At 33.9% G+C, this 19,402-nt stretch overlaps 1 protein-coding gene across 5 annotated transcripts in view; it reads right to left on the minus strand.

Moving 5' to 3' along the window:
* PCMT1 (protein-L-isoaspartate (D-aspartate) O-methyltransferase) overlaps positions 1–19,402 on the minus strand; it is a 47,500-nt gene that overhangs the window by 12,908 nt on the left and 15,190 nt on the right. For all 5 annotated transcript variants that reach the window (XR_005649467.1, XM_039846921.1, XM_039846922.1 and 2 more), the window contains exons 4-6: positions 5,454–5,558; positions 3,554–3,674; positions 1,737–1,822 (exon numbers count right to left, since the gene is read on the minus strand). Coding sequence is in view for 4 of the 5 variants with exons in the window: in XM_039846921.1 (XP_039702855.1) it covers positions 1,737–1,822; positions 3,554–3,674; positions 5,454–5,558 (312 nt within the window). In the remaining variant the exon portion in view is untranslated. The remainder of the gene's footprint in view (positions 1–1,736; positions 1,823–3,553; positions 3,675–5,453; positions 5,559–19,402) is intronic.

The raw sequence follows: 19,402 nt of genomic DNA on the forward strand, positions 1-19,402 counted from the left end.
TTTTTTTTTTTTTTTTTTTTTTTTTTTTTACAAATTCATTGTATTAGATTACAGAATCATGTCATTTGGTTCCCGGAAATTTTCTTATTTAAGCCTTAGGCTAAATTGTTCCTCATATGGAATTTTGAGCAGCAGCCTCTCTTTTCAAAAGAATTTCTGATCCTGATGCCTCTAATTCCTAAGCCTTTTCAGAGGTCTGCAGAGCAAACTGCTTCTGCACTAATGTTCACCTCTGCAGTCTGAGTCCATTTCCCCCATGCTCCTGAGTCAGTTATTATTACTTTATCTGCTTTCCATCTTCACACACTGTGCAGTTCAGGATTGTAGATACAGAGTATTTTTTTTTTAATGTTTTCTAGTTATTTTTGGGTGACAAGGAGGCACAAACATCTTTACCATTATCTTAAAACTGGAAAGCCTCTTCAGCATGTCTATCTTTAAATTTAATCAGATGTGTAAAGACCCCTTAATACTTGTAAGTGCTACTATAACATTTAAAATCATATTGAGCCAAAGCTAAAAATGTCCTCTGAAATCACCTCAGGGCCTTAGTGGGGGGAAATGAGGACTGCACTCAAGCCCCTTCATTTAAACATGGCTCTATTTCAGATTTTACTTGTTTGTATTAAATTGCCAATATTTTTTTAAAAAGTTAAAATTATGGATCATGTGTTCATATGTGAAAATTATTGAACTACTCATTTGTGACTTGTACACCTTTCTACATTATGGTAATACTTCAATTAAAATGTGTTAAAACCATTGGTTTAGTCTTTTTTTTTTTTTTTAACAGATAACGGCCACAGAGAATCAGAGATTTTCCCAAAGTTGTTCAGCCAATATGAAGCAAGTCAGTGACCAGAACAAATTCCCCAACTTTCAGCTTCTCATAAGTGATCTAAACATACGAGAACCTCTTCCAAGTTGGAAAGTGCATGAGACTGAGCAGAAAAGACAGTGCCACTTTCAGCCTCTAGTCATCTAGTCAAGAACTACATAAAACTCTCATGTACTAGAAACTTAAGATTTTAGTGAATTTAACCAAGGATTCTTAAGGGTTGACATAAGCTTATCAGTCTTATTAAAACGACAAATCAATTTTATACTTAACTATTTCCTTGACTATATAATATACAATACTGGAATGCCCTTCTGTCTCATTGCTAATATAGAAAGAAATCCTACTATTCTGGAAGATTCAGTTCAAGTTCTGTTCCTGTCTAAAGTCTCCTTGACCACTCTATACAAAACTCTCTCACTCCCTTGAACTCTACAGTACACATTTTCTTTTCCATTCATATGTTATCATATGCTATCACAGCATTAATTTCTCCGTTACATATATGACACATCTTTTCTAGAATATAAGCTTTGTGAGGGTAAAACGTATGACAAATACTTCCTGGTCTCTCCCATGCACCTAACATAGTCTTGCATATTCTGGTATTTAATAAAACACAAAAGTGATTATCAAGTCATGAACTCCAGGAGGATTTTCCCAATTCTATTGGTGTACTAGTTCTTTGCTGGATCAAATAATGCTTCATATAAGACAGCCACGAGTTGGGGTCTAGTAATCTTGATGTCATTTATACAACCGCACATGAAAAAATATTTGCTACTAACTGTACTAAAGTGCATGACATAAAAGTCTCATTATATTTTGAACATCGTCTATAAATTTTTGAGAGGTTTAGCTGAATAAAGCAAACACACACAGAAAAAAACCAACTCACTGCCTGGGGCACAACTGGGGCTGCAGCTCCCACGTGAATGGCATCATAAGGGGCTTCTTCGGCATATCCCATTCTTCCATCCCCCACTAAAAGAAAAAAGGTATGTATGTTTTAAAAACCTGTTCTGATAGAACTACCTAGTGTGAAGAACTATAGGAGGTTTAAAGCTGGGAAAGCATGTATTTTTAAATAAATGGTGGTGGGACAACCAAATATTCACATGGAAAAAATACATACTTTGACCCTTATAGCTCATACATACACAAGAATCGATCAGGAAGAGCAAAGACCTAAATGTACAAAAACTAAAATGATACATCTTCTGAGAAATAACATAGAAGAATATCTTCATAACTTCCGAGTGGACTGAAGCAGGACATAGAAAGCACTGAAAAAGCATTGGTAAGTTTAGCTACATTAAAATTAAGAATTTCTATTTAACTATTTAAAAAAGTACAAATATGAGAGTAAAAAGGTAAGCCACAGAGTGGGAGAACAGATATATAATATACATAAATAAACAAAGGGCTAGTCTCTAGAAGTCCTACACATCAAAGAAAAATATAAACAACTCAATATCTGAACAGCCATTTCAGAGGAAATTCAAATAGCCAAACATATGAAAAAGTGTTCAACTCCATTGGAAAATACAAAATTAAAACCACGAAGAGATACTGCTAAGCACTCACTGAGTGGGCAAAAAGAAAACTAACAATGCCGAGTGTTGGCAGAGATGTGGAACAACAGGAACCATGATACACTGCTGACGAGAATGTAAATTGGTTCAATAACTTTAAAATATAGTTTTGCAGTATCTATGGTCACCCTGTAAACTATAATAACACTCCTACAGAAATGAGTGCTTGTATGAGGAGTGTATATATGAGGAGTCTGAACTTATGTACACATATGTTCACGGCAGCATTGTGAATATCCCCAAATCAGAAACAATCCCAAATACCCATCGACAGCAGAATTAATAAACAAATTTTGGTGATGTTCTTACAATGGAATGCTACAGCAATAAAAATGAACTTTATGTAAAAAGATGGATAAATCTTACAAACAGAATAATTGACTGAAGTCATTCAGCAGAGAATATATACTACATGATTCCATTTACCTAAAATTCAAAATTAAATTAAACAGCGTTTTGGAAGTGCAGTTAGGTAGCAAACACATACTCTCTACTGGTTACTAAGAGAGAAGGGAGGAAGTTATGACAAGGAAAAAGCAAGCAGAGGACTTCAAGGTACTAATAATGTTCCATTTCTTGATCAGTGTGGTAATAAACAGCTATTTGTTAAATTTCACATTTATGTTTTATGCATTTTTTAGTGTTTATTTTTTACAATACAAAATATGTTCACATGGAAATATGTCCGCTGTATAAAGATGATTGGGGGAAAAAGCAAACTACAGGACAATTGGTATAGTATGAGTCAATTAAAAAAACTGTGTGCGTAATTTTATTCATACACATGTCTAGAAAATTTAAGAGGGAAAAGGAGAGGCTTTTTTATCTTACACATCTTTGCACTGTTTAAATTTTTTATAATGAACACTTGTGACTTTGGTATCACTTCTTAAAAAAGCAATGAAGAAAGAACTCGACATGGGCATTTTCTGAAATAGCCGTGTTACCTATGGTCAAGGTTGAACTAGTATAATATTTTCGAATAACTTTTTCTAAGCTACTTAAAAGTGAATGTTTAAAAAATGCAGTAATTAGCTTTGAGTATTATTTAGCTTGCATGGGGATCTTCTGCAAATAAAAATTCCCCAGAGAGAAAGTTTTTTAGTTTTCTGATACTCACCAACTAGTTGCACTCTCCCCGAAGACAAAAGCATTGGGTCGTCCTTTCTGACATTATTTATTGAGTCGTCTACTAGCTCTTTAATGTGGTCAATTCCTATGACTTTTCCACTAGCTCCAACCTGGAAATGGGAGAATTCAATAGCTCACTGGCCTAAATTTGTCTTTAGTTCTAAAGTGTCACTAAAGTGCTTCCTTATCTAAAGTCATATTCTGCAATGAGAAATAAAGACAAACAGCTTAAGCCTCCAATTAGATTGTTACTGTTTATTATAATTTACCAAGTAAAAATTTCTCAATTGTAACCTTCAAATAAATATATTTCAGTAATTAAGAAGTTAGAATAAATTATAAAAACTTGTAATACTAAGAAAAATGCTATCATTCTTTGATTTCTAATTTTAAATCCAAGACCTTGAAGTAGGACTTAACCGGCAATATTAAATGGTAGTTAGTGCAATTATTTTTTATTTAAATTCCACCCAGAACTGTGACTTTACATATTAAAATGTTACATAAAAAATTTTATAGGAATTTCTACACCTGATTCTACTGCCATATATGGAAAGTATAAAATATATAAATATATAAAATGGCCACAAATAGAGATATTAATTATAAAATAAATTTAACACAATAAAGACCCGGGTTTCATCACTCCCTTACAATTGTATAACCCTGGCAAGTTATTCTATGAATCAGGTTCCTCAGCTGTAAAATGAGAAGGAAATAGGTACATACCTTATAAATGATGTGAGGATTAAATAAGAAAATACATGAAAAGTGCCTAGAATACTGACTAGCACATGGTAAATGTGTGAAAAATATTAACTTAAATGAACATCGTTTTTAAAAAAATAACTCAAATCTCCTAATTTTTTAAAAATAACTTTTCCTCTGAAATCATAAATATGTGAAGCATAGAAAACATATCGCTAATTCAATATTATTTCTAAGCTTAAAAAAAAAGGCCCCAACATCCCGTTAGTGAGGACTTAACTTCTATAAGACAAGTAAAGAAACTGCAAAAAAAAATCTAAGTCCTTATTATGTACCAGACATTGTTCCAGATGTTTAAAATATCTCAATGAAAAAAATCAGACAAAACCCCGACCTCTGAAACTTAATGCCAGTGTTCTGCTGATTATACATTTATAGTAAGTTAAATGGATTCTAGTCCAAGATAGATCCAGAAATTCCAACTTTACTAGACCAGAACCTTCCAATCAGGCCTCCAAAGATAAGATTTTTCCCAAATCAACTTGATTTGATTATCTGAATACAGATGAACCTTTCCTCAAGGTGCCTGAGTGGGCCTCCAGGCTTATACTCTGGTAGTCATTTACCAGATAAGCCTCTTGTGATAAAAGCTGAACTATAATAAGGCATTTTTGTAAGAGCACTTTTCTTAATATAAAAGAACTTCTACCTTCATTCCTAATAAACCTGTAGGCCTGTTTGGAAATCAGGCTCTTTCTATTATTTTCTACCAGATGAGAACTTGGAAGAATGTAGTTTGGGAGCTACTGGCTGCCATCCAGTGACCACAACAGAAAAGCCTATCTGATAATGAAGCCAACATGTGGAGAGAAGCAAAGCCAAACCAAGAACCACAGAGAAACCCACTGTCAATAACATCTGATCTTCTGAATCCAGCCACATAAGAAGCCAGATCAACTTTAGATGTTTCCATTATATAAACCAAATAAATTCCCTTTAGCTCTGCCAGTTTGGACAGAATGTTCTGTCACTGGAAACAACAAAAAACCCTAAGTGGTATATATTCCAACTGCTATCTTAATGGAATTTTTTTTTACAATCTTCAAAAACTGCTAACAAAAAACAATAAACAGCCAAATCACTATGCTTGTTAGGATCAGAATGAAAAATAAAGGTCTTACCATACGTGCAAAACATGCAGTAAGGATTCCACTTCCAGATCCTACATCAAGAGCTTTAGCTCCTTCGTGCAATTGATCAAATAGAAGTTCTAGTGCATATGCATGCTGCCAAAACAAAATGAAGCGAATATCCATTTTTTTCACAATTCTATAGAGTACATATATCATGGCATATAAATAAAGTTATCCACTATATACCAATTTTTCTACTATTATCATCTACCTATGAAAACATGTTATGTAGCACCTATATCTACACAAGAATCACATAAGAAAATTCTGTTTGATTAAATTCTTACTTTTAGATTAAATGTTTTAATAATTTTTGATCTCCAGTGTGTGAATTTTAAAATTTTATTTAATTCAAAGTCAAAAGCTACAAAAGGATTTACAGTGAAAAGTCTCCATCCCAACCATCCCCATCCCCAACCAGTTTCTTCCCTAAAGGCAACCATTACCAGTTTCTTATGATTCTTTCCAAACATATCCATTCTACATACATACAAGCAAATGATTATGCACTTTTTTCATTTATTATATCTTGAAGAACCTTTCTTATCAATACTTAAAAGCTTGTTCATTCTTTTTTATGGCTGAAGAGTATATTCTAGTATGGATGTATTATAATAACAAATATTCCTAATGAGAGATACTTAAGTCAGATCTAATCTGCTATAACAAAAAAGGTGAAATCATCTTAAAAAGTATATCTGTAGGATAATATAACAATCTTTACAATAATTTATATAATGTATACCTATATGATAAGTTCCCAGAAATGGAATTGAGGGGAGTCAAAGGATATATATTTTTATATTTACAGTTTATGTAAATTATAAATCAAATAAAATCGTATTGGTTATACTTTGAACCAAACCAGGAAATAAAGCCTTCTCTACTCCATCTTCTTTACAAACTCATATTTCAGTGCTTTTCCAGAGTATAAGGTTAGAACTACTAAACGTTATTTCAAAAACTGTCTTTAAAGACCTGGTATGTTCACAATTAAAAATCATCAGATCCTATAGCAATAAAATATTCACTAACAGATCTTGGTTGATAAAAATACACATCCATGAATCTACAGTGATAATAAGTAAATATGTACACACATCTATACATAAACAAACAGAGAATAACGGAAAACTGTTCCCAACTAATAAACATAGATGAAATAATGAACTTAGAAAATCAACTGGCAATTATTTCAAAAAGAAATGATCTAGGCAAAAATTATAAATGGATGTTAAAGTTAGTGGACAAAAAAGAAAACTGTAACTTTATAGCGGAGTTCAGAAAAAAAGTTCTTGGTGAAGAAATCTGGTTGACACTGCCTTACTCAGATGACCAAAGTTACCAACACCAATGGGACACACTGATGTCATCACATGACATCTGCTAAAACACATCACTTTTGGTATATCCCAGGCAAAAATGCATAACCCCTATCTAATCATGAGAAAACAGTAGATAAATCTAAATTAGGAAACATTATTTAAAATAACTGGCTTGTAGTCATAAATCTTCAAGACCATAAAAGACCAAGGAACTGTTCCAGATTAAAGAAAACTAAAAATACATGACAACTGAATAAAACTCCTGATATACAATTTTCTTTGCCTGTAAAGGACATTACTGGAGCAATTAATGAAATCTAAGTAAGGCTTGTAAATTGGCTAAGAGTGTTGTATTAATGGTAATTTCCTGATTTTGATAACTGTACTGTGGTTATTTAAGAGAATGTCCTTTTTTTAAAGGTAAAGAGCACTCTGTCTAGAAATAACTCCCCAAATTCATAAAAAATATATATATATATTTCATATATATGTGTATGTGTGTGTGTATAGTGAAAGAGGGAGAGGGAAGGAGGGAGAAAGAGAAATAAATGGTAAAGCAAATATTGTAAAATGATAACATTTGGGGAACATGGGTAAAAGGTATATTGGAATTATCTGTACTATTCCTACAACATTTCTTTTAAGTCTGGAATTATGTTAAAATAAAAAAATTTAATCATCAGAAACAGGTAATGTTGAAAACAGAAGACAGACTGGTAACTCCCTATTTAGAAAACTAATTTCGGTGATAAAAGCCAGAATATTCATTACCTTGTGGATGGGAGCTGACTAGGAAAGAGCATGAGGGAGCCTTCTGGGGTACAGGAAGTGTTCTATATCTTGATCTGGGTAATGGTTATAAATGGTTACACATGTAAACTTTCATCAACCTGCACACTTAAGATTTGTGTGTATATCATAAATTGATAAAAAAATTTTTGAAATACTATTTCAATCACTAAAGTATAGCTCGTTATGTGATACAGTAGGAAGAACAATTAAGAAGTGTTCTTGAAAAGAAAAAAAGAAGAGGAACAAGTTAAATACCACTAGGAAACAATTAATCAAGTTCAAATATAGAAAATCCTATAGGACAAATGAATGAATTTCGTCAATAAATAAATGGGGCAAAAAAAGGGGGGGACTATTAACATTAAAAGAGACTAAGAAGACTAAAAGATTAGAAAGATGCAATGTATGGACCTTGTTTGGATCTTGATTTAAGAAAATTAAACTATAAAAAATATTTTTTTGAAACACCTGGCAAAGTTTGAATACAGACTAGATATAAGATAATATTAAGGAACAGTTAGATATGATATGGCATTGTAGTTGTTTTTAAAGTCTTTCAAATTTATACTTAAGTATTTATGGGTGAAATAATATTATGTTTGGGATTCCTTTTAAAATGGTTCCACAAAAGAGAATCATAGATTTTTTTTGCAAAGAGGTTTTTCCTTATAGAGTGAAAACCACCAACCTATGAAAAAGAATTCTGGATTAAATGACAAAAGTACTGAATTTGACTAGTTCTGCATTTATTAGCTCCATGACATTGGAAATTATTTTTAGCTCATTGTTCCTCAGTTGCCATGTTACTGATATGAAGAGAAAAAAAGTTCCTATCCTGCCTTCTTCACAGACGTATCATTGTGAATTAAAGTCATTATGTATTAAAGTACCTTATAAATTCCAAAAGATTTACAAATGAAAGGTATAATGTTTACATTAATGGAAATTCAACCATTACAGCACTATGATCTGTTGCTGCTACTTTTTAAGGTACTTTGGTCATATATAGAGGTAAAATTAATAAGTAATTGATCTTTTACTCCTATTTAGTGTGTTTTTGGTAAACTCTCTTAGGAAATCTTGTATATAACTGTCAAACAATCAGTGGCTTTCCTCTTTTGCTTGGTCAGAGAATGAAATGACTCGGTTAGTCAAAAAAAATCTGGTTAATGCCCTCTTTTCCTTTTTCTCCTGTTATCCTGTCCCATTCCTTCCCTTTCTGAACAGGTCAATCCTAAAACCATTAAGTTGGGCTGAGCAAGGCAGTTCCCATACCCGGTTGGCAGAGTGGATGGCTGCAGTGCCCAGTTAGATGTGTCAGAGACCAAGCAGGGTAAAGAGGGCATCTACGTTCACTTAGGAGAATGGAATAAAACAGGAGCCAGAACCCAAGCTAGGAGAGGGGGTTTCTGCACACCACAGTAGATCACTGCCAGGTGTCAGAGCATGAATGGTAGAGAAGGGGGAAGTATATGGGGTGAGAAGCAGGGGGACACGGATAGCAGTGGGAAATTGGCTACCTATAGAGGGAATGATAAAATAAATATATTAAGGAAAAAGGAACCAGGTTTCTCAATAAAAGAAAGTTGAATATGGGAAACAAGATAGGAAACCATAAAAATACATTTACATAAATAAGTAATTAAGGAACAGACATTTATATGATCTCAAAGTGGCCCCCCCTCACAAGAGTATTAACTGCAAAAGTAAGAGTAACTCTATTAAAGTGGAGAACTATGATACTCATAGTATGATAAGGTGGCAGACACCACCTTAATCAAATGAGTATCATAGTTTTAACAATGGACAAATCAAAATTGCACACTGACAGGATTACAATGAGAACCCAGCATCACTTCTGTGATATTCCCGCCAAAGAGGCATAACTTTAATCATGAGGAAAAATCAGACAACCAAATGGAAGGACATCCAACAAAATAACTGGCCTGAATTCTTCAAAAGAATCAAGGCCATAAAAGTCAAAGAAAGCCTGAGGAACTGTTCCAGATTGAAGGAGACTAAAAAAGGAGTGATTCTGCTGGATCTTTTCCTATTGAGAACATCATACGGACAACTGGAAAAACTTGAAAGGAGTTTGAAGATAAATGGTGGTAATGTACCTATGTTCATGTCCTAGTTTGATGGTTATATTGTGGTTACACAGGAGAATGTCCTTGTTTGAGGAAAAAATACCCTAAAGTATTCAAGGGTGATGGGGCATCATTTTACCAACTTACTCTCAAATGGAGTAAAAGCTCTCGAAACTTTTCTGTAAATTTGAGATTGTTTCGAATTAAAAATAAATAAATAAACCTGACTAAAATTTTTTCTTTGATGTTTCAAAATGGCACAGTGGGACACTGTCTCTGAATCATCATTATGAACTGATACAGAGCAAGAAAGTACGAGTTAGTGACGTTTCTAATTGGAATAATTAATTCATATCAGATTACTTTTACTGAGGAAACTGCTGGGCATATTTTATTTAGTTTAAGCTATTGTTCTTAGACAAGAGACTTAACCCAAAGGATGGAGGTTCTGTGGTGAGTTTGTGTACATGTTTTGGGACGAAGATCTGCAGCTTTCATCAGTCTTAAAATGATCAGAATTCCCTGAAAGTTATTTATTTCCATTAATAAGACAACAAGTATCACAGTATAAGAAAATGGAAGTAATCAAAGAAACAAAACAACTCCAATAATACCTGATTTTCCTGAATCCAGAAATCAAAGGACTAGAAGAGACTTCTTTAAGGTGCCAATCCCCAAACAATAGGAAGTACTTTCCCAACCTAATTCCAAAAGAGACTCAGGAATTTTTTTTTCACTATTCTATTTGCATAAGATTTGCTTTTTTCAAAGGGGGTATGCTATTATTAAAGTCTCACTAGATTTAAAATGTCAAGGCCTTCGATCACATGTTTTTCGTGTTTTTATTACTATAGATAATATTTTTTTCTGGATAACTCATGCTCATCTCTAAATCTCAAAATTACGTTTTTTTAAAAGTTCATTTTTATAATTATGAAAAATTTCAAACCCACAGAAAAACCAGAAACACAATGAACACCGTTTTCTCCTCATACAGAGTCACCAACTGTTTATACTGTGCCATGCTATTTTACCAAACCATCTAAAAATATGCTATAGACATCATACTTCACTCCTAAACACATCTGCCAAAAAGAAAAAAAAAAAAAAACCTAAAAAACTAGGACATCTTCCTTCGCAACCATCATTACACACTCATGACAATCATCAGTTTAGTATCAACACATGTACCATACTCCAATTTCCTCTTTTATCCCCAAAATGTCCTTTACAGCTGTTTTTTTTCCTCAATCCATTCAAGATTCACACACTACATATGCCAATCTAGAATATTCTCCTTCTAACTCTCTCCACCTACGACTTCTCTCGTTTCTTCAGAATACTGAATCCTTTAAGGAGTCCTATTTGGTTGTCCCAAATAATACCCCATATTCCAGATGTGTCAGTTTCCTCATGGTTAGATTCAGATCAAAGACTTTTTTTAGCAAGAGCACCACACAGGGCTTGCTGCGCACTTCCCATTACATCACATCAGGAAGCACATCATGTTGGGCAATCTCAGGACCTGACAAACTCACCCATTCAATAAATGTGGTGACCACTAGATTACTTTATTTTCAAGGCATATTTTCTGTTATTAATAAGTAATATGTAAAGTAATAATTTGAGACTACATGGATATTCTTGTTCCCTAACAACCTTCCTTTTAATAGTTTTTATTGATGACCATTGTCTAATTCAATCATCATACTGATGATTACAAAACTCTATTAAAATTGTGACTTTTAAAATTCTAGGTGACATCAGAAACATGGCGAAGTGAGAGACGCCTCCAGATCTCTCTCCTTGAAATGACAATTAGCTGAACATCCAAAACTCAACAAAAAAACACTCAAACTGCACACCAGCATTTCTGAGTGTGAGATCTGTACATAAGAGCTATCACAGGTCAGAACCCCAGAGTCTGGTGGTGAACAGGGAGAAACAAAGAAGCTGCCTCAAGCAGCCGGAGCTCCCTGCAGGAGGTGGAGGGGAGAAGGTGTGGCAAGTTCCCTGAACAACCCTGCTGGGGAGTGCTGTGAGCTCCCCGCAGCCGGCAGCAGTGCCCAGGCATCAGGGCAGAAAGCAGAGAAGTGGGGACTGCAGAAAAGCGGGGACGGCAGAGAAACAACTGTGATTATTACCAGCAATGGTTGCAAAACGTGAGGCTAAACCGCAGCCCCCATCCCCCAATCCAGAGGGCCCCTCCTCCCGTACCCTCCGAGACCCATCACTGCAGAGCCCCAGGGAAATCTGAGTAAAGAATAGTAAAACTGTCACTAACACTGACAGGGACTGAGACTGAGGGTAGCGAGCGTGACTGAATATTTATAAGGAAAAAAAAGTGTTATTAAGACGTTATATAAAGCAGGTATCCAAGAAGATTAGATGCCACCAAAAGAAAAACACTGTCTTTGCAACAGGCTAAAGAGAGACCTTTATATAATAAATCTTCTTTCTGGAAAAAAAAAGAAAAGCAGAATACACTTCCATTAATGGCCAGGTAGAGAAATAGTCCATTAAACACCATGAACAACCAACGTGACAAGGCGGCTCGTAAAGAAAAAGAAAACTCTCCAGAAAATAAGCTTACAGACATAGAAATAAGCGACTTAAATAACAGAATTCAGGATGGTACATCAGAAAAAACTCAGAGAGATCTGAAACGATTCATATCAATAATTTCAGGAATTGAAAAAACAACTAGATGAGCAGAGTGAGTTCTTTAGCAAGGATACTGAAACCTTCAAAATGAACCAAATAAAACTTCTGGAGATGAAGAACACATTGCAAGAGTTGAAAAATGAAATAGCAAGCTTGGGAAATAGAGGCGACCAAATGGAGGAAATAATCAGTGATATCAAAGACAGAAATCTAGAAATAAATCAGAGGGAAGAAGAGAGAGACTGAAGAATGAAAATAATGACAGAGTAATACAAGAACTAGTTGATACCATCAGTAGAGGAAACATAAGAATCATGGACATTCTTGAAAAGGAGGAAAAGGAGCAGGGACTAGAAAGCATTTTCACACAAACAGTTGACGAGAATTTCCCAAATCTAAGGAATAAGCTGGAGCTTGGAATTCAAGAAGTCAATTTTCTTAACCAATTTTCTCAACCTAAAAAGGCTTTCTCCAAGACACATTGTATTAAAATTATCAAAAATCAACAACAAAGAAAGAATTCTCAAGGCAGCCAGGGAAAAGAAAAAGGTAACCTATAAAGGAAAACCCATTAGATTATCATTGGACTTCTCAGCACAAACCTTACAAGCCAGAAAGCAGTGGAATCAAATATTCAAACTATTAAATGAAGTAACTACCAGCCTACAATAATGTATCCAGCTAAGCTCTCCTTTAGATATGAAGGAGAAATAAAGACCTTTCCAGACATACAAAAATTGAGGGAATTCTCCACTACGAGGCCTGCAATACAGGAAATACTGAAAGGGGTCAGCTCACCTAAAACAAAATGACAAAAAATATATATAACTAGGAATAAGGTGACTAGCAGGCAGATAGAAGCAGAGGAGTGCAACCCTTATTAAGAACAGGGCATTATAAGCTTAAAAAATAAGTAGAGATTTGCTATAGCAAGATAGTAATGCATGTTCAGCATACATAGGGACAAACTGAGATAACACTGACAGAAAAGAGGAGGATTCAAAGATCCAAATTCGCAAAGGAGAATGGACATAAGGCACACATAGAAGAAAATGGACTACTATATATATATAAAACAATCCTTTGCATATTCGTAATGGTAACCACAAGCCAAAGACTCAGAACTGAAGTATACAACATAAAACAAGAAGGACCAGAGGGAAATCCCACAAAACCCAGCCAAAATAAAAAATTAAAAAAAAAAAAAACCAGACACACAAAGACAAGTAAGCAATGGGAACCCTGAGCTACCAGAAAGCAAAAGATAAAATGGCTATAGGAAAACCTCATATTTCAATGATCACCCTAAATGTTAATGGACTGAACTCACAAATAAAAAGGCACAGAGTTGCAGATTGGTTCAAAAAACAAAACCCAACCATATGCTGCCTCCAGGAGACACATGTCAGATCCAAAGACAAATACAGACTCAAAATGAAAGGGTGGAAAATCATGTTTCAAGCAAAAGGTATTCAGAGAAAAGTGGTAGTAGCGGTACTAATATTGGAACGAAATAGACTTCAAAATAAAAAAGGTAAAGAAAGATACTGAGAGATACTTCATAATGATAAGGGAATCATTCACCAAGAAGATATAACACTTATTAATATCTATGCTCCCAATCAGGGAGCCCTGAAATATATAAAGCAATTTCTAATAGAACTAAAGGGAGAAACAGACCAAAACACTATCGTAGTAGAGGGCCTAAATACCTCACTGTCAGATATGGACAGATCATCCATACAAAAAATCAATAAGGAAATAATATCGTTAAATAACATATGAGACCAACCAGACATAATTGACATTTATAGAGCCTTTCATCCCCAAACAGCGGCTTTTACATTCTCCTCTAGGGCACATGGAACGTTCTCAAGGATTGACCACGTACTGGGAAACAGAGATTGTCTCGACAAATATAAGAGGGTTGAAATCATATCAACCATGTTCTCTGATCATAATGCTCTGAAGCTGGAGATCAACTGTAGATAGAAAGTGAGAAGAACCACAAATACATGCAAACTAAACAATATGCTACTGAAGAATGACCGGGTCAGAGAAAAAATTAAAAGAGAGATCAAGAGATACATAGAAACGAATGATAAATGATAGTACAACATATCAAAACTTTTGGGACATAGCAAAAGCGGTCATAAGAGGAGAGTTCATATCATTACAGGCCTATCTCAAAAAACAAGAACAAGTCCATATAAACAACCTAACGTTTCATCTTAAAAAACTAGAAAAGGAAGAACGAATGAAGCCTAAAGTCAGCAGAAGGAAAGAAATCATCAAAATTAGAGCAGAATTCAATGAAATTGAAAATAAAAAAAAAATAGAAAAAATAAATGCAACAAAGAGCTGGTTCTTTGAGGTTAATTAAATTGACAAACCTCTGGCTAGACTCACTAAAGAAAAAAAGAGAAAAGACACTAATAAATAACATCAGGGATGAAAGAGGAGAAATGATGACAGACACCACAGAAATACAAAGGATCATACAATTATACTATGAAAAAGTATATAACACCAACTTTAATAACCTAGAAGAAATGGACAAGTACTTAGAAATATACAACCTTCCTAGACTGAATCAAGAACTGGAAAATCTAAATAGACTGATCAGCAGTATGGAAATTGAAACAATCATCAAAAACCTACCAAAAAGTAAAAGACCACATGGCTTCATCAGCGAATTCTACCAAACATTCAAAGAAGATTTAATATCTACTCTCCTCAAACTCTTCCAAAAAATCGAAAAGGAGGCAATACTTCCCAACTCATTTTATGAGGCCAATGTTACCCTGTTACCAAAACCTGGTCAAAATAACAAAAAAAAGAAAACTACAGACCAATATCTCTCATGAACACAGATGGAAAAATCCTAAATAAGATACTAGCGAACCAAATATAGCAACGTATTAAAAAGATTATATGCCACGATCAAGTGGGCTTCATCCCAGGGGTGCAGGGATGGTCCAACATATGCAAATCAATTAATGTGATACACCACATAACGAATTAAAAAGTAAGAATCATATGATCATATTGACAGATGCAGAAAACGCCTTTGATAAGATACAGCATCCATTTATGATTAAAACACTTAACAAAATCAGTATGGAAGAAAAGTACTTTAATATAATAAAGGCCATATATAACAGACTCTCAGCCAACATATACTTAAACTAAAAACCTTCCCTCTAAAATTAGGATTAAGGCAAGGATCATATCGCTACTGTTATTCAATATAACATGGGAGAACCTAGTGAGTGCAATCAGTTAAGAGAAAGATATTAGAGGCATCCAAATAGGAAATGAAGAAGTTAAACTGTCACTATTTGTGGATGACAGTATTCTCTATATAGAAAACCTTAAAGATTCCACAAGAACACTAGTAGAAACAATAAGCAAATACAGTAAAGTTTCTGGATACAAAATCAACGTTCAAAAATCCATTGCGTTCCTATACCCTAATAATGAAGTGTCAGAAAAAGAAGTGGAAATAATAATTCCTTTTGTAATTGCAACAAAAAGAATAAAATACCTAGGAGTACATCTAACAAAACATCTGAAAGACCTAGATGATGAAAACTATAAGACCTTATTAAAAAAATCGAAGACATAAAGAAATGGAAAGATATTCCATGTTCTTGGATTGAAAGAATCAACAAAGTTAAAATGACCATATTACCTAAAGCATTATATAGATTTAATGCAATCCCCATCAAAATCCAATCGGCATGTTTTAAAAAAACAGAATAAAAAATCATCAGATTTGTATGGAAGCACAAAAGACCCTAAATTGCCAAAGCCATTCTGAGAAAAAAGAATGAAGCTGGAGGCATCACTCTGTCTGACTTCAAATTATACTACAAAGCGACAATAATCAAAACAGCATGCTACTGGCAGAAAAACAGACACATGGACCAGTGGAACAGAATCGAGAATCCAGAAATAAACTAATATTTATGTGGGCAAATAATTTTTGATGAAAAAGCCAAAAACATACAGTGGAGAAAAGAAAGCCTCTTTAATAAATGGTGCTGGGAAAACTGGAAGGCCACCTGCAAAAGAATGAAACCGATCCTCACACATCAAAATTAACTCAAAGTGGATTAAGGACCTGAATGTAAGACCTGAAACAATAAAGTGCCTAGAAGAAAACATAGGGACCTTGGACTTAAAGAGGATTTTATGAATTTGACCTAAAATGCAAGGGTAGTAAAAGCAAAAATAAATGAATGAAACTACATCGAACTAAAAAGCTTCTGCTCAGCAAAAAAAACTGTCAACAAGGTAAAGAGACAACCATCTGAATGGGAAAATATATTTGCAAGCAACACCTCCGATAAGGTATTGCTTGCAAATACACAAAGAACTCATACGACTCAATAACAACAAAAAACCCAAACAATCCAATTAAAAATGGGCAGAGGACCTGAACGGACACTTCTCCCAAGAAGATATATAAATGGCCAACAAACATATGAAAAGATGATCATCACTGCTAGCTATTAGGGAAATACATATCAAAAACCACAATGAGATACCATGTCATATCTGTTAGAATAGCTGTAATCGATAGGACAAGTAATAAGAAATGTTGGCGAGGATGCAGAGAAAAAGGAACCCTCATTCACTGCTGGTGGGACTGCAAATTGGTACAGCCACTATGGAAAATAGTATGGAGGCTTCTCGAAAAACTAAGAATTGATCTACCATGTGACCCACCATCCCCTCTACTGGGTATTTACCCCAAAGACTTGAAAGCTCATATCCAATAATATATTTCCATACCGATGTTCATGGTAGCATTATTCATGGTGGCCAGGACGTAGAAGCAACCGAAGTGTCCTACGATAGATGACTGAATAAAGAAGACTGATACATATATACAATGGAATATTACTCAGCCATAAGAAGAGATGAAATATTGCCATTTGTGACATCATGGATGGACCTCGAGATAATTATTCTAAGCAAAATAAGCCAGACAAAGTGGTAAACCACATGATATCATTTATATGTGGGATATAAACCTAAAAGCAACAAATGAACAGGACAAACAAACAGAGACTCATGGACAATAGACTAGTGGTTACCAGAGAGGAGGGGGGAAAGGAGGTGGAGGGAGGTAAGTGGGGTAAAAGGGGTCAAATATATGGTGACCAAAAGAAATCTAACTATGGGAGGGGAACACATAATGCAATATATATATGTCTTACTGTTAAATTGTAAAATAAAATAAAAATAAAGGCTCTGAAGAAAAAATTGTTAAACACAGAATTATCACATGGTCCAGCAATTCCAAGTAGATACCCAAGAGAACTGAAAATACATGCAGAGACAAAAACCTGTATATTACTGTTCATAGTAGCAGTATTCATAGTAGCTAGAAAGTGGAAACAACCCAAATGTCCATCAACTGACAAATGAATGAAATGTAGTATATAGCCATACAATGTAATATTATTCCTCAATTAAAAGAAATTATGCACTGATGCATGCTACAACATAGATAAACCCTGAAAATTCTGTGCAAAATATAAAAAGCCAGTCACAATTCCACTTATGTAAAATGTCCAGAACAGACAGAGAAACAAAAGCAGATTAGTAGTTGTCAGGTTCTGGGCAAATGAGGGATGAAGATGGTCTAAATGGGTACAGGGTTCCTTTTTAAGGTGATGAAATGTTTTGAAATTAGAAAGTAGTGATGTTTGCACAAATCTAGAATAGACTAAAAACCATAGACTTGCATACTTTAAATGGGTGAAGTTTGTAGTACGTGAATTATATCTTAATAAAGCTGTTATTTTTTGTTTAAAAAAATGCATCTTTTGCCATGGAGTTATTGCCATGTTTTTTTTGGCAATGACACTCAGCACCAAACTTCAAGGGAAAAAAACAATTCACACAGTACTTCTCTTACTATCTAAAAAGACCCCTCCAGTCAATTTGCCAAACATTTTGTGTACCAATTTTCTAAAATAACTTTCAGGATTAAATGAATGTTTCCACATAAATCTTTCGTTTTATGTAGTAGTTCGAAATGCTTGCAAGGATCTTGAGACTATAACTTTTCTTTTAAATCATTAATTTCTTTGAATAGGTAATGCATTCAAAAGCCATTCCTATTCTATGGTTTAAAAAAAAAAAAAAGAGAAAAGTTGATAACATATAGAGGGTACAGAGTGAAAAGCAGATCTCACTTCCACTCCTATCCCTCCAATCATCTAATTCCCTACTTTAGAAGAAATCATTTTTAGTTTTTATGCCTACAGGAAGACATATGTACATATGCATGGTATAATTCGTTTTTGTATGTTAAAGAATACTCTAAATACTATTCTGTACTCTACTTTCATACTTAATGTTTTCTGAAGATCTTACCATATTTACACAGAGCTTCCTCATTTAAAAGTTTCACAGTATTTCACTGAATGTACTATAATTTATTAACCATCCACTATTAGTGGGCTATTAGTGACTGTTATTTTTCCTATTGTAAATAATGTGCCAATGAATATCTTTAAGTCATTTTGCACTTGTGCAAATATACTATGGGATAAATATCTTGAAATAAAACTAGAAAATCTAAGATATGTTTCACATTTTATAGGTATTGTCAAATTGCCTTCCAACACTATCCATGTACTCTCCCACCAAAAAATGTATGTAACTGCCAATTTCCCCTTTCCAATACAAAGTATCAAACTTTTTGATCTCTGACAATCTAGTAGGTGAAAAATGGTATTTCACTGTAGTGCTAATTTGCAATTTACTAAATATAAGTGAAGATGGCATTTTTTTCATTTGTTTAAATACCAATGTCATTTTTATTTCTTTTTCTATTAACTATCATTCTTATACTTCGCCCGTTTTCTTTTGCGTTTTTACTTAATTTACAGGATACACACACATATGTATGTATATATGTACATGTAGAAATTTGCCCTATACCACCTTAAGTATTACAACTATTTCTCAGTTTTTCTTCTTTCAATTTGTTTATAACATTTTTTTTTTGCAGAAATCTCAAACTTTTATATTGCAAAATATGTCA

The sequence above is a fragment of the Pteropus medius genome, unplaced genomic scaffold (assembly GCF_902729225.1).
Source record: "Pteropus medius unplaced genomic scaffold, Ma_sr-lr_union100, whole genome shotgun sequence".
In the NCBI taxonomy this organism is placed as follows: domain Eukaryota; kingdom Metazoa; phylum Chordata; class Mammalia; order Chiroptera; family Pteropodidae; genus Pteropus; species Pteropus medius.